This window comes from Cryptomeria japonica, chromosome 10 (genome assembly GCF_030272615.1).
Source record: "Cryptomeria japonica chromosome 10, Sugi_1.0, whole genome shotgun sequence".
Classification (NCBI taxonomy): Eukaryota; Viridiplantae; Streptophyta; class Pinopsida; order Cupressales; family Cupressaceae; genus Cryptomeria; species Cryptomeria japonica.
In genome coordinates this window covers 386,427,371-386,443,295 of record NC_081414.1, presented here as the reverse complement: position 1 = coordinate 386,443,295, position 15,925 = coordinate 386,427,371, and the positions used below count along the sequence as shown (strand labels likewise).

The 15,925-nt window shown below is 39.9% G+C and overlaps 1 protein-coding gene across 2 annotated transcripts in view; it reads right to left on the bottom strand.

Moving 5' to 3' along the window:
• The window catches only part of LOC131071687 (5'-3' exoribonuclease 4), a 132,135-nt gene that overhangs the window by 90,630 nt on the left and 25,580 nt on the right, over positions 1 to 15,925 (bottom strand). For both annotated transcript variants that reach the window (XM_058007628.1, XM_058007629.1), the window contains exon 10: positions 1,653 to 1,739. In XM_058007628.1, coding sequence (XP_057863611.1) covers positions 1,653 to 1,739 — 87 coding nt within the window. The remainder of the gene's footprint in view (positions 1 to 1,652; positions 1,740 to 15,925) is intronic.

Sequence of the window (15,925 nt, the reverse complement as noted above, 5' to 3'; positions counted from 1 at the left end):
CCAAGGATTTTCACAAAATTCCCTTGATCTTCTCCTGTCAAGATCCAAAAATCCAACCTTTTCCTTGTCAAGATATCACATCCTTGGAATTTTCTCTCATTTTTCATAGTTAACATTTCAAAATTTCAATTTCTTGACAATTTTCCTTGACAACATTTTTTTGCATTTTTGACAATTTTAACAACATTGACAACAATTTTGCAACTTTTGACAACATTGACAACTTTTGCACTTTGTAAAATTTCTCACTCAATTCTCAATCTTGACGTTTCTTCATGGATTCCGGACTCGAAACTTGAATTCCTGACTTGATCACACCCTTGGTCTTGAATTTGGACAAAAAGCAAGGAACTTCCCCAGACCGGACAATGGATTACACATTCAATTCCTATCCTACACCTAGAATTTCTGACTTGACATACCCATTCCTGACCTTAGACTTAGAGAATTTCTTGACTCTATCTACTCAACTCCAATGACAAGGTTCACACACTAACTCACCTCAAGGATTGATGAAAGTTCCCTTCCACACTAACAAGTCAAAACAAAACCTTCCTAAAAGCTAAAAGACTAAAACTATTGCCACGCTAAGCAAAACTACTAATCTAAGAAGCAAAAAAACTGGGATTCCCCATTTGCAATGGGGCGTGTGTTTACAACACAACATGTTCTAGGGTACTTATGCAAATAACCAGGACAAATAGTGAGTTTGAAACGAGTAACCATATGTTAACATGGTTATTTAAATACAATAACTGTAAATATGTCTAGCATTTGACCAGACATACCCAATCACTCAGTTTAGCACGTTTTTTCTGACTCCCTGTTTTATTTTCAATATTATCAACATCTCTTATGTTAAGAAGATTCTTCTTTAAACAGGAACTTATACTTTTTGACATGAATTTTCTTGAACCAACTCATCTGATTGAGCCTTTTCTTGCTCAAGTTGAATTCCACTGGCACATACAGCATAATTTAGAAAATTCTTGAGAAACTTCTGTTTAGTCTGTGGTTAGATATTTTTTGAGCACCAAATAATGAAACTTGACATTTAATGAACAGTGAAAATATTACATGATTCAGGGCCAAGGAAAAAAAAAAAGCAAAATGAAAAGTACAAGAAAGAAATAGTTGCTATAATATACATAAATGTTAGACTTCACATTTAACAAATTTTACTTAAAAGTGAGTGTAAAGAAATATTTAATTCGATTACACATTTGTATTTCTATATTTATGTCATCATTAGTCTACCGTCAACCAGGGCATCATACCATCAGATATTGTACAACAGTTAGCCTTTTCTTCACTTAGTGTATCAGTTATCACCAGTGTTTGTGATGTCACATTCCTTGAAATTATTTAGAAGTTATAATCATTGTAATATTGCTAGTACAGCAACTTCAATTCATATTTTATTTTAATTATGTTTCACCTACTCTCTGCTTCGTTACATTTTCTATAATTGGTTCACTTACTCTGTGCTTCAATATGTTTCTAAGACTGAAATAGAGTTACCATATATTTACTTAATAATTGAAGATCCAAGCATGACAATTCAACTTTTATCATGGAGAAATCTAGACAAAAATCACTTACTGGTTCAAATTAAAGTTTTATGAAAAGAACATAGATAATGATAGAATCACCTGTTGGATACGAGCTCGCTTCTGAAAAATGTTATCCTCATATGAGCCAACTGATTGAATAAAATGTTCCACACTCCTTAAATTTACCTGAAAAGGCAGAATGCCACTATTATAAGCTTATTTTCATTCAAAATATACTCTTAAACATATAGTTCTAGTGGAAAAGTTTGTAGCAACTGAGTATACTATGAAAAATAGAAGAGGCATAAGGAACTGAATTACCCAGCAAGGACAACCAATGCAAAAGCCAGGTGAACCCTATATTAGTAAGCTAGTTTGCACCCTAGGCACATTCCCTGTCACAACATAGTGCTGGGTTAAGGGGCAGAACAACAGCCATTAAGCCCAAATTAAGGCCATGAGAACCTTCATTGTGCATGCCATGCATCACTCTTTAAACTGTTTTTAACCATTATTCTTATAGGTCATTCCTAGGTTTGCCCAAGGAGTAGCCCCAAACCTGACCATTTCCCTCAGATACATTTCAGATGTAGCACAGGCCAAATGGTCAGGCCTGGGGCCAGACTCAAGCCAGATCCCAACCTCAACCAGTCCAGATTCTGCAGGGGTTCCTCGTATAAAGATAAATGAAAATAGCTTAACACTCTAAGAACATGGTACACTGTACTAAATATCAAATTCATAATGGGCATTAAAGGTAAACTGTTATCATCCTTTTCTAGATGTCCTAATTTTGAAAAAACAATAGATGATCCCCTTGCACAAAAGTTTTATAGAAAAAAGACCCACAAGAACAAGTATCTATAAGCACATTCTCAAAATTATGCTTCCCGAAAAAAATATCCAGGGATGAAATACATAAGCACTTAGGATATGAGATGATGAGTACTTGGAAAGAGCAAAGACAACATAGATATCCTAAAAGTGATTATCAAAGTGGGAGATTTGTAAATCTTTTTAAATAGTAGTCAGACAACCTCTTGCAGACAAGGGAAGGCACAACTCAAATATACCTTCCATATGTTCAAGGAACAACAGATGGTATTATAAGCATTCATAGAAAGATGATGACACTGACTTTTTTCAAGCCTCCAACCATTCGCAAAAAAATGTTGAAACTTAAATGTACCCTAAGGACACATCCCAAGGGTTTACCCTTGTCTGAGGATGTCTTAAAGACAGATACAAGAACAAAAGATCCCCTCCATGCCCCCATACTCTACAAGTCTTTAGTGACATCTCCCAAAACTGCAGGATGTTTTTGATTAGGGATCAAACAGGTTTTGAGAAGACCCGAAACCCCAAAACTGCAGGATGTTACCTAGGGAAAAACCCCTGTGACAGGTAAATTTGGGGGGCCATGTTGTCCCCAGCATCCCAATGATTTCCAAGGAACCCAAGGATGTAAGAAATTCCCCAACCTTTTAGTTTTCCAAAATGCTACTGTAATATAAACCATTTTGTTTAACATTTATAATTTGACAATTGACATTGAATTATCAATTAAGAAATTATTAGTTGTGTTGTCAATTTTGTCCGTTTTATGCAAATTATGGTTACTTTTTTTCTTCTGTAAACCATTTGTGACTAACTTGAGAAAAAAAATTGGTAAACCACTAATCCTGAACCCAAACCCAAACCAACAACATACTAAATAAAATTGAAAATCAGATCATCAATGATTTATGTCATTACAATCATCAAATGGATCACTGAATCTCATCAATGATCCCGATTGATCCTTTTCGCGACATCTTCAGCATTCGGAGGCTTTATTCAAGAGAGGGTAAGATACCTCTGGGTATTTTATTCTGTGTTTGGTTGTGTACAAAATACACATCAACAGAATTGGCGCTAGAAGGAGGGCCCTTATACGAAAGTTTGATTATCAAAAGGAACAGTACTATCCAGAAAATTCAAAAAAAAAAAATTTAACATGAGCATGCATCACGATGGTGTTGCCGCATGAAGGATTGAATGAGGTAGTGCAACCTAATTTGGAAATAGGCAACATTCAAGAAGACATTATTTCAGGATTGAATAACCTTGCGTGGAACTTAAGGAGAAGTGAAGCTAAGTATACCAAAGTTAGAATTATCTTGGAACAAGAAGCAAACAGAGCTGAAGAACGCCAAAGAGCCGCCGCCAGAGAACTTCGCAATCAGAGGAACCTGCATTAGTCTCCGTAAAACAGATCATCACGCTGGATCGTATTGGTTCTTTCTCGCCTGAAAAACACCAAAGAATACTGAGGTCTACGCCAAGCACCAAGAATCTAACTGAACTTCAGTTTACTTCAAGATCGAAGCGGGCTAAGAGAGAAGATACCCCAAGAGAGTTTGAACCGAGATTAGAAGGCACTCCTGAGTCATCACAAGCTCCATCTCTTCAAGCACTAGTACAAGCAGCAATTCACACAAGTATCCAAGCAATCGCTCAAACAGCAAGCCAGGTTGGCTCATCAAGTTTCCAATCTTCGGGAAGCACGATGGCTCACAATGCTCCTCCTCCTCCTCCTCCTGTTCATGCACTCAAGGAATGTGCCTCCTCCGCCAAGAGATGAGATGAAAAGGCTGGCTATGTTGGTATTGGAAGAGCTCAAGAAGGTTAAAGTTAGCCTGCCGCTGTATGAATTATTGAAGATATCAGAGATTAAAGATGTTGTGATTAATAGTCTGAATGATTCAAACACAGTAAGGCCAAGTGTTCAGAATACGTCCAAAGAAGCGGCCAACAATGTTCAAGCCACCATCAATGTAATCGAAGATGAAACTGGTAGCAAGCAACAATCTGAACAAGACGAATGTATGGTACAGACCATTACCTTCCCAGCTAAAAAGGAAGATATGTTAGAAGGAAAGGTATTGCTCAAAAGAGGCGAGGCTAAGAAAACTCAACCCACTGTCAAAGAAAGTCTCACTACAAGTCAGATCCTTCCAGAAAAAGGGGTGGCAGCTAAGAAAGATGCGATCAAGAAAGGAAAGCCTCTAAAGAATACAGATAATTCAAAAGAGGAAACGTCAGAAAAGAGTGACAATTCAAAGATCAATGAAGTGAAGAATCAAGAACGCAATGAGGATTCCTCAATCCTTTACCAAGGGAAAGATGAGCCAGCCCCGTTCCTGCTGTCAGTCAGAATCTTTGGGAAATTATTGCACAATTGTCTATATGATTCAGGAGCTTCTAGTAACGTGATGCCTTTGGCTGTCTATCAGAAGCTAGGAATAACTCCTGCACCTACCAGGAGGAAAGTTACTCAATTAGACAAGACAGAAGTTCCGGTCATGGGAGAACTGAACAATATCCACATGCAATTAGTTGCAGACCCGAGGGTTCAAAATTTCATAGACATATCGATCGTGGATATACCTGACACATATGGGATGCTTCTGAGTAGAGATTGGTCACGAAAGTTGAATGGATATGTGTCAACAAACTTTGCACATATGTGGCTACCCTGGAGAGGAGTTCCAAACCAAATCAAAATCGACAGTACTCCAAGATTGAGACTTATGATAACCGAGTATGGAGAAGATAATGAAGTCCTATTCTTAGAAACTGATTTAGGGACATACAAACCTAAAGTAGAAGAAGTTTTGATGATACAGAACCTGCAAGACAAGGACAGTCAACAAGAAGTCATGGAGTCTACAGAAATTGTCGTGGAAAGTGACCAAGGATCCGACCAGGATGATGATGGAATGTTTGAAAATTTTAGAAAATTTGTCCACAAGAATGTGCAACAAAGTATGCAACTCGGCAACTTGGCATCCGTCCGAGATCTGCTCCTCCCCAACTGGTGTAGGATACATAATGCCATCCATTCAGAATTATACTGTACTATGTGCCAGACTGCATTAGAACAAGTATACAAGAGGGTCCCACAAACATTGATTGTAGAAGAAATTAAAGATCCAGAAGTTGAAAGTTCTTCAGAAGATGAAACTCTATCCGACACATCAGTGGAAAGCCAAGAGGTCCAAGAGTCAGAGGGCCAAGAGAATTCAATGTGGACATTAAGGTTCGATGGATCTAAATACAAGCAAGGATCTGGAGCTGGCTTCGAATTAATCAGTCCGGCAGGAGAAACTTACCTTGCCGCCCATAGGCCACAGTTCCCTTGCACTAACAATGTGGCTGAATATGAATCATTGATTCATGGATTATTGTTGGCTATCAGAAAGAAAGCTAAAATACTACAGGTATATGGAGATTCAGAAATAGTAATAAGGCAGATCAGAAGGCAGTATGTGTGCCATGACAAAAGGTTGACTAGATATCGGAATCGAGTCTGGGATCTCATTGAAAGTTTTGAGGCCTTCAATATCAAGTCCATATACAGACATCAAAATCAAGTGGCTAATTCCCTTGCACAAGCCACCAGCTCTTTGGTACCATTAGCTATGGAGGGATTAAAAAAGTTCACAGTAGAACTGACCTCAGTCCCTTCAGTCCCAGATAACATCACCAACTTTCAAGTCTTTGAAGACGACAAGAGCATCTTAGATTTCTTGACCAACACGGATGTCTTCTTAGCCCAAATCATTGATGAAGATGAAGTAGAGGGAGCAGAATTGGATGCGGAAGGAGTTCTAAATTTGAAAACAAACACTATTCCCAAAGGAATGGTGGAGTTAGAAAGAATCTTTGATCCCAACAAATTGAGAGAGATGAAAAGCCATAGCATGGGAGGAGATGCATGTGACACGATCAATGTCGGAGATGGCGGTCAAGTTAAGAATGTATTCATTGGGAAAGCTTGCACCTCGCTGGAAAGAAATGGTATCTTAAGAAATGTAAGAGATTTCCCAGATGTCATCGCTTGGAGCTATGAGGATCTCAAGACTTATGATACTACAATCATCACTCATACAATCCCTTTGAAGCCAGGAAGCAAACCATTTAGACAAAGACAAAGGCCGGTCAATCCTTTACTGGAACCTTTAATATATCAAGAGGTTAAGAAGCTGCTCTCAGCCAAAATCATCTTTCCAGTAAGGCATTCGACATGGGTCGCCAACCTAGTTCCTGTCAGGAAAAAGAATGGAGAGATCAGATTGTGTGTCGATTTCAGAAACCTCAACCGAGCTTCAGAAAAGGACAATTATCCACTGCCATCGCTGGATGAAGTATTGCAAATTGTCAACGGGTCACAAATGATGTCTTTTTTGGATGGATGTTCAGGTTATAATCAAGTATTGGTTGAACCCGAAGATCGATTGAAGACCGCTTTCACTACCAAGTGGGGAACATTTGCGTACAAAAGCATGCCTTTTGGGCTTATCAATGCCGGGGCCACATTTCAAAGAGCCATGGATATCGCCTTCAGAGACCTAATTGGGAAATGCATTATCATATACATGGACGATATCACAGTTTTCTCCAGAAAAAGGGAAGATCATGTGGATGATTTAAGAAAAGCCTTCCAAAGGTACAAAAGATATGGTGTTTCTCTCAATCCAAAGAAATGCATATTTGGGGTAACGGAAGGAAAGCTGTTAGGACATGTCATTTCAGAAAGGCGAATCTCTATTGATCCTGAAAGAGTGAAGGCTATATCAACCATCAACTTGCCAGCCAGTAAGAAGGAACTCAAATCATTCTTCGGCAAGATCAACTTTGTCAGAAAATTCATCACCGGGTTTGCCGAGATAGTCAGGCCTTTGAATGAGATGTTGAAGAAAGACGCGAAAATTGAATGGTCGACACAGGCCAAGAGAGCATTCGAGGAGATAAAGTCAGCAATCGCAGAAGCACCAGTACTGATCAGTCCTGATTACATGAAGCCCTTCTACCTGTATTCCTTCGCCTCTAAATACACTTGTGCAGCTATTCTCACCCAGAGGAGTGAAGAGAAGGACGAGAACCCAATTGCATTCATGAGTACCCCGTTGAAAGATGCGGAACTCAGATATCCCAATATTGAAAAACAGGCATATGCATTGGTCAAAGCCATTAAAAAATTCAGATATTACCTCTTAAGGGCCAAGATCTATGCAATTGTACCGGATGCAGTGGTAAAAACCCTCCTCATGCAAAATGAACTAGGAGAGAGAAGAGGCAAGTGGGTCGCCATCATTCAAGAATTTGATATTGAAATCCAACCTATGAAACTTGTTCGAGGGCAAGCTTTAGCTCAGACATTGGCAGTCGACGGCCCCGGATTGATCCAACAAGTTTATGAATTGGATGATGTCACCCCAGATGAATGGTACAAGGAAATTGTGACTTACCTGGTCAACAACAAATGCCCTACTCGCATGACACCCACTCAGAAAAGAGCATTAAGGATAAAATGTCAGCATTATATGCTTCAAGGATCCGTCCTATATCGCAGGAATCACGAGGGAATATATCTAAGGTGTGTTGGCAAAGAGGAAGCCAAGCAAATAATTGAACATTTTCACTCCAAGTTTGGAACAGGACATGGTGCTAACCTAGCTACAGCTCATCAAATCCTGAGAGGAGGATATTATTGGCCCACACTTTTCAAAGATACATTTGATCATGTCAAGACTTGTCACACTTGCCAAGTCGCAGCTTTCAGAGAGAAAAATCCTGCCATGCCCCTCAATCCAGTGATCGAAGCAAGACCATTTGCAAAATGGGGAATGGATTTTATTGGTGTCATCAACCCCGCATCCTCAGCACAACACAGGTATATCATCACTACTACTGATTAATGTACCAAATGGTCGGAGGCTCAAGCTCTCAAGGTATGCACTACTGAGGCCGTAATTAAATTCCTGGAGGAAAACAATATTACAAGATTTGGGTGTCCTTATGCATTGGTTTGTGACAATGGCTCAACCTTCACATCATTGAGATTTTCAAATTGGGCTTTTGAGTACGGTATAACCCTTAAGTTTTCGTCTAATTATTATCCTCAGGGTAATGGGTTAGCCGAGTCAACTAACAAAAACCTACTCAGTGTTATCAAGAAACTGCTGGAGAGAAGTCCGAGAGAATGGCATACCCAACTGAGATTTGCCCTCTGGGCAGATAGGATCAGGACCAAGAACGCATTAGGGATTTCGCCTTATTTCCTAGTTTATGGTCAAGACCCGGTATTCCCCATGCAACTTAGGAACCCGACCTTGAGATTTATCCAATAATACATGGAAGAAACCGATGTTGTCCAAGTCCGATTAAAGCAGCTATTGAATCTTGAGGAAAAGAGAGATCAAGCACTGGAAAATTTTGCAAAGCATCAAGGAGTTGTGAAAAGATGGTTCGATCGACAAGCTAGAGTCGAGGCGTTCCGGATCTCAGATCTGGTTTTCTACTGGGACAAAGCACACGAAAAAAAGGGGGAGCATGATAAATTTGATAGATTATGGAAGGGCCCTTATCAAATCTCTGAGATTCTGGGTGAAAATTCATTCAAGCTGAAGACCCTAACTGGAGAAGACGTCCCATTGCCTGTCAATGGGAGGTAGCTCAAGCATTACTTCCAGTCCTAGAGTTCAAGAGGTTTGCCTTTGTACATAGTTAGTCTAGTTGCTTTCGTTTTCATTTGTTTGGTTTGTTTTGTTTTGGGTTTGTCCTTCGTTTTGTTTTTAGGTCTTAGTTTTGGTGGTTTTGGTGTCTTAGTTTAGGTTGGTTGTTTTGTCATGAGGGGTATCCATTTGAAATTGGGCGATTTTGTGATGAAACACTCTGACCTCCCGCTAGGTTGTTCGTCCCATTTGGATAATTATGAAGTCTTTTAGAAGCACAAGGAAGTTTTTCTTGATAAAATTTTGACCGTATTTGCAACGAAGCAAGATTGGCTTATTGGACTCAGATATTATTGTCCTTCAGTTATTATATCTTTTCACACTTACAATCTCCAAGTCGTTGTGATTTTCAGGCTAAGCTGTGATCGGTGAAAAATCTAAAATCTGGCTTCAACGCCACCGCAATCCTCAAACCCTAGTAAGCTTCACTGCTTATGAGCCACAAGAATTGACGGATGAAAAAGCAAAATCAAAAAAGGAAAAAATGAGAAAATGAAAGAAAAAAAATCAAGAAAAAATGAGCTGAAAAGGAAATATCAAAATTGGCTAACGGGAATATACGGATAACTCCATCGGGGCTATAGACATCTGGCTGGCAATGGAGCAATGTTCGTGAGCTTGCTGCGATAACCTCGTCGGGACTATGGACGTCTGACTGGTAGCTAAGCTCTATCCAGGATGCTTTTGAAGTTCAAATAAACTACGTAGCTAGTCACAGGGGAACCTGGAGATCATGATTGTCTTGTTGAGGGGAATTAACTCATTGCACACACATGGATAACTATGGACCTAATACTTTGTCTTGATATGAAAATCCCTTCTTGTAAGTGTTGTTTAACTCCTTGTTTTATTGAGGGAGATTTTCTGAGTTTTCTTTAAGATGGATCGATTCTCAAATGTTCGCAAACATTCTCAGTGGTGTCGCCAGATGTTGTGACCATTTCACACATCGCCCCATTAGAATGGGGACCCCCTCTTTTTGCCTTAGGTTTTATTTTCTCTTTGCTTGTTTTCTCTTTGCTTTTAGGGTTTTGAGTGAGTGAGTGGTCTACCTGGGCTGGCTGGATTAGGGCTAAACCTTGGAAGCTCGTTTTTGGGTTTCTTTCAAGCTAAGTCTAGTCAAATTTTGGAAAATTGTTAATCGTCTGCCTGAAGATTCAAGATTGCCAAAATGAAACATGCCTTTCAGGAGAATCAAATTGGTTAGGTCAGGGGCAGGATGAATAGGTCTCAGGTTAGGTCTAGATTGAAAGAAGTTTTTTTTTGGTGAGGTCCTATTTGTTTCTAAGTCTGAGTCAACTAAGCATAGTCAGTGAAGAAAGGGAGTTGATTTGGTTAAGTTAAATGGAGAATGAAATGAATCAAGGGCCTGAAAATGTCAATTTCGCTCCTGACCCTTCCAAAGGGTCCAGAGCGAAAATCTTTGTAGACTGGATTTCCTTGACAATTTTGGCTAAGTTTTGACATGTTTGAAGATGAATTTATGTGTTCTTGCCTAGAGAGGGATTTGATCGATTTTGGAGAGCAAGATGATGCCTGAAAGAGGATTTTTGCTCCTGACCCCTCCAGAGGGTCCAGAGCGAATTTCATTCTAAACACAATTTCTTGCTTTAAGTAGACTTGCAATCCGGTTCCTGGCCTTGAAAGTGATCTAACCTTGCCTTGTGAAATGGTTTGAGACCTAAAACTGAGCAGTTTAGCCTGGAATGAAGATTTCACTCCTGGCCCTTCCAGAGGGTCCAGAGCGAAAATCTTATTTGAGCTTATTTATCACTAATTTTGGCTAACTTTTTATGTGCAGGGTCTCTTGGAATGAAGATTGGACATCATTTGATACATTTGAAGATTTGGAAGCATGCAAAATGATGAATTTTGGACAAGGAAGGCAAATTCGCTCCTGACCCTTCCAGAGGGTCCTGAGCGAAATTTTGAATAACTCTCATCTTGCAATGAAAAGGGTCAAGTTTCGGGCATGAATGAAACAAGTTGATACATTTGAAGATTTGGAAGCATGCAAAATGATGAATTTTGGACAAGGAAGGCAAATTCGCTCCAGACCCTTCCAGAGGGTCCTGAGCGAAATTTTGAATAGCTCTCATCTTGCAATGAAAAGGGTCAAGTTTCGGGCATGAATGAAACAAGGACAACTCCCTTTTGCCTCCTGAGAAAGTTTCAACTTAAAAGAATAAAGGATTTTGCTTAAAACCTAATTTTCGCTCCTGACCCTTCCAGAGGGTCCAAGGCGAAAATCTTTATGGGAGACATTTCTTGCTCAGTTTGGTCGAATTGGAATATTGAAGGAATGATGAAAGGTGGAAAGAGCATGTTGAAACCTTTAGGTATGTTTGGAGATGAAGAAAATGAAGGATTCTGCCCAGGAAAGGCAATTTCGCTCCTGACCCTTCCAGAGGGTCCAGAGCGAAATTCCTCATAATCACATTTTTTGGCCTTCCTTGGACATGAGACTTTATTCCTAGCACAGTGGAAGGTGAAATCATACTTAGCAAAGAAGCTTCAAGGTAAAAAAATGAAGGATTTTGGTCAAAATAGTGAAAATCGCTCCTGACCCTTCCAGAGGGCCCAGAGCAAATTTTCTCAAAAACACCTTTTTGCTATCAAACTTGGCTAAACCAAGTGAGGTATAAGATGAAACACAGAAGGAATTGCCCCTGAGAATATGTTAAGGTTGGAAGAAATTATCAAAAGGTGGAAGAATTGAGCCCAACTGTTAATTTCGCTCCTGACCCTTCCAGAGGGTCCAGAGCGAAATTCCTAAAAATCACCTTTTTCTTGCAAGGTCAAAACAATTTTTGGTTTTTTATGGTTTGAATGAATGTGAGGAAGTATCTTTTGTCCTTTGAAGATAATTGGGATAGTCAAGAAGAAGCAACCAAGCCTAGAAAAGGAAATTCGCTCCTAACCCTTCCAGAGGGTCCAGGGCGAAAATCCTAAAACCTATCTTTTCCTCCAAAGTTTGAGCAAAGCTAAGCCTAGGCATGGGTTTAAAACGACATTTGGATTGCCTTAGAGTGGAAATGGATTGCCATGAATGCAAGTTTTGATGCCAAGGAAGAAATTCGCTCCTGACCCTTCCAGAGGGTCCAGGGCGAAATTTCTAAATTCTCCCTCTTTCTTGCAAATTTAAGACAAAATCTTGCTATTCATGATTTGGATGGGAGAGAGGCATGATGTTCTTTGCCTTAGAAGTGATTTGAAGTTAAAAGCATGAAGGAATATGCCTAAAACTCAAACCTTGCTCCTGACCCTTCCAGAGGGCCCAGGGCGAAAATCATAAAATCAACATATTCCTTTTAAGTTTTTGCTAAGGCAAGGATGCACTAAGGTAGAAATGACCTTTAAGACCATTAATGAGTAATTGTTGGCTTCAAAACTTGATGATTCTAGGTCAGAGAGGAAAAATCGCTCCTGACCCTTCCAGAGGGTCTAGGGCGAAAATTTGAAAAACCCCTATTTTACCTTGCAAGATCAAGTCAAACTTGGGTGGAGTGAATGAGGAAGAACATTGCGTAGCTATGAGTGAAAGATTCGACAAAAGTTGATGAAGGAGTAAGCCTAAGGAGGAAAAATCGCTCCTGATCCTTCCAGAGGGTCCAAGGCGAAAACCCTAAAATCACCTTTTTCCTCCTAAGTTGAATGAAACTAAGCCTGGAATTCAGTGAAAGAACCTATTTGGAATGCCTTGAAGAGGTTTTGAACTTTAGAAAATGAAAATTTTGAGCCCAATTATGAATTTCGCTCCTGACCCTTCCAGAGGGTCCAGAGCGAAATTCCCCTAAATGCACTATTTCCTTCAAAATTTTGATGAGCCAACTCAGTGATGCAAGGAAATGGACCCTGGAGATTGCCTTGGAAGAGTTCAATGATCAAGCTAAGGTGGATTATGGCCTAGAATTAAAAAAACCGCTCCTGACCCTTCCAGAGGGTCCAGGGCAAATTCATTAAGAAGCTTCATTAAGCATTGATCAAACCTTGATATTCCCTAATTTGCACTAAATTACCCAAATTCAAGACATTTGGGAGGTTGAATTAAATTCGCATTAATTAAGGCATTGGCAATTTAATAAATTAATTTTTAGGCCTTGAAATAATTAAAAAATTCACCTTGGAGGCATTAAAATTAATTTTTAAAATTAAAAAATACAAAATGAGCGCTCAAAAATCATTATTATGCCTTTATAGGCAAGTCGGCCACCTTTTCAAGGAATTTTTATTTATTTTTACCCCCTATTTGCCAAGTCGGCCTTGAAGGGATTAGGGTGAGCACCCTAATAAAGGGGGAGTGTTGTTTCAAATTTCAAATCATTCATTCATTCCTTCTAAGTGCGACTTTGAGGAGCAGATTGAGGAGCGAAATCCAGCAGATTGGAGGCGAATTTTTGCTAAGTGTTGGAGGCTAAAGAAGTTGAAGCTCTTTTGAAGGCTGATGGAGGCATAATTCATCCAAAGGAGGACCATAATTTAACCCTTGTCCAGCAAAATCCGGTCTTCTTTCATCATTTTCCAAGGTTTTATAGTTAAGCACTCAAGGGAAGGTATGGGGAATCATTTTGATGTTCTTATTCAAGGCTTGTTTTAATTTCATAGCAATTTTTTTAGAAATGGGTCTAAGTCTTGAGAGTTTGATTTTATTAATTAATTAATTGAGAAATGAGGAATTTTGGATTTATCATGACTTTTTTAAATCAATATCTTGAATCTTCCCTTTGAAGAGTCTTAATTTCTACACTTTAAGGTATGATGCTTAAGGACTAATTTTGAAATTTTTGTGTAGGCATCAAATGGCGACCCCCAAAGCCGGGGGATCTACTAGTCGGCAAGCTCTCATCAAAGAAGATCAGAGTGACGAGTTGGAGACCAGGATTGTGTCCAAGTGGAGTAATATCGGAGACACCAAATTAGGAAACTTCAATGTGAAGAAGTTTCGAGAGGTCCCCTACATTGGCAAGCCATCACCTATTGCGAGGAGGATAAATGAAAGTGGCATCACCAAGGCTGCAGGTTTCCCTCCCGCAGTCAAGTGTCATGAGCTGATGATCGAGTGTGCCCGCCACTATGACTCACAATCAAGGACGATCGTAACCAAGGACGGAAACATCTTGGCCTACCTATCAGAGGAAGCTATAGGCGAAGCTCTTCATCTTCCGAACCATAAAGACATGATTTACAAGAGCGTGGAAGGAGCGAGGTCGATCTATGAAGATGATCCTAAGACTTGTCTGAATCTCATCAATAAGAATTGGTTGCTCAAAAGTCAGCCTCGCCTGAACAAGATTCCCAATACACCACATAGGATCGACTTCCAAGAGGAATACAGAGATTTGATAACTTTGCTCAATCGAGTTACAGGGGCTCCTCAAGCCTTCTTCTTCGAAAAGTGGATGTTCTTCTTCATTCAAATGATAGTCCAAGGAAAAGGAATGCTTCATTGGGCCAAAATCATTAGCAATTGTCTGAACGTGCAGTTGAGAAGGCTAAGACCCACCAAATCATTCCACATGAGCTCATATGTTATATATGCCTTAATCAGGAGTTTCGAGTATGCAGGGCTACCTCACAGAGGAGTGATCGGAAGAGGACCCGGAGAAATAAGAGTTTGTGATTCTTATGTTCATCTGCATCATCCGCCTAGAAATGACTACAACTTAGTCAATGACACCTTCACGATGAACATTACCAGGATATTGCAAGGTGGGATTCACAATCGACTATCTCTGGATGCGCAGGAGCTTGTAAAGAAGTATGGTGCATGGTTCATCCAGTTTCAAAAATTCACATACATCAGAGTTCATGGGTGTCCTTCACCTCCCTACATGTTGCCAAGGTATCCAATAGACAGAATAATACTACTTGAGGTGACCAGACAATTGGCAGCTTATGCGAAGGCATCTAGACACAAGCATGGAAATGGAATTCCCGTGCTCATCATACTAGGGAATTCAGTTGAAGTATGTCCTAATACTCAAGCCACTGAAGATGCAGAAAAGGAATTATCTTTATACTCATTCTCATTCTTTGCCTTGCGGGAGAATTTTGATCCTCATGGTTATATGGAGGAGACAGTCAGCAAGAAGTACAAGCATGAGTTTCAAGTGGAGGACCTTTGGATGAATCTCCCAGGTGATTTGGAGGTCAAAAGAAAGATGCATTCTCGGCTACCCTTAGATCTCATCAGGAAATGCAAAGTAGCCAATCAAGCCCAAGATAATGGTAGATACCTCCAGTCGTCCTATGAGAAAGAAGACAAAGAAGTGAAGATAGATTGGAATGAGCCCGAGGTTTTAGACTTGAGAGCTTTGATGGCTCCTGTTTTATCCTGCACTCGCAGATGGGTGGATGTACAGCATCAGAAGTTGAAAGAGCAGAATGTATCAATGACATTCACTTTGGAGGCAAGACCAGAAGAAGGAGAAGCAAGTGTGAGTGAGAATACTTCTCATCCCAAAGGCTCAAAGAGGAAAGAAAGACCTGAGAAAAGGGAACCCTCCAGGAAGAAGCAGAAAACCAATCCTGATCATCCACCAAGCACATCTTCTCGACATGAAAAGAAGGCAAGTCAAGGAGAAGATCAGGGGAAGATGGTATATGAAATTGATGAATCTATGGAGTCCATGGTACAAAATGACAAGCAAGAAAAGGGACAGACGCCTCAGCAGTCATCGAGTCAATCTCCCCAAGTTGATGCTAATGAGCTACATGAAGAGAAGAATGATGATGAAGCGACATCTCCTTTCCGAGAGGATAGACCACTGCTTAAAGAAATACAAGTAAGGGAAACAAGATCCGCCATTCCGG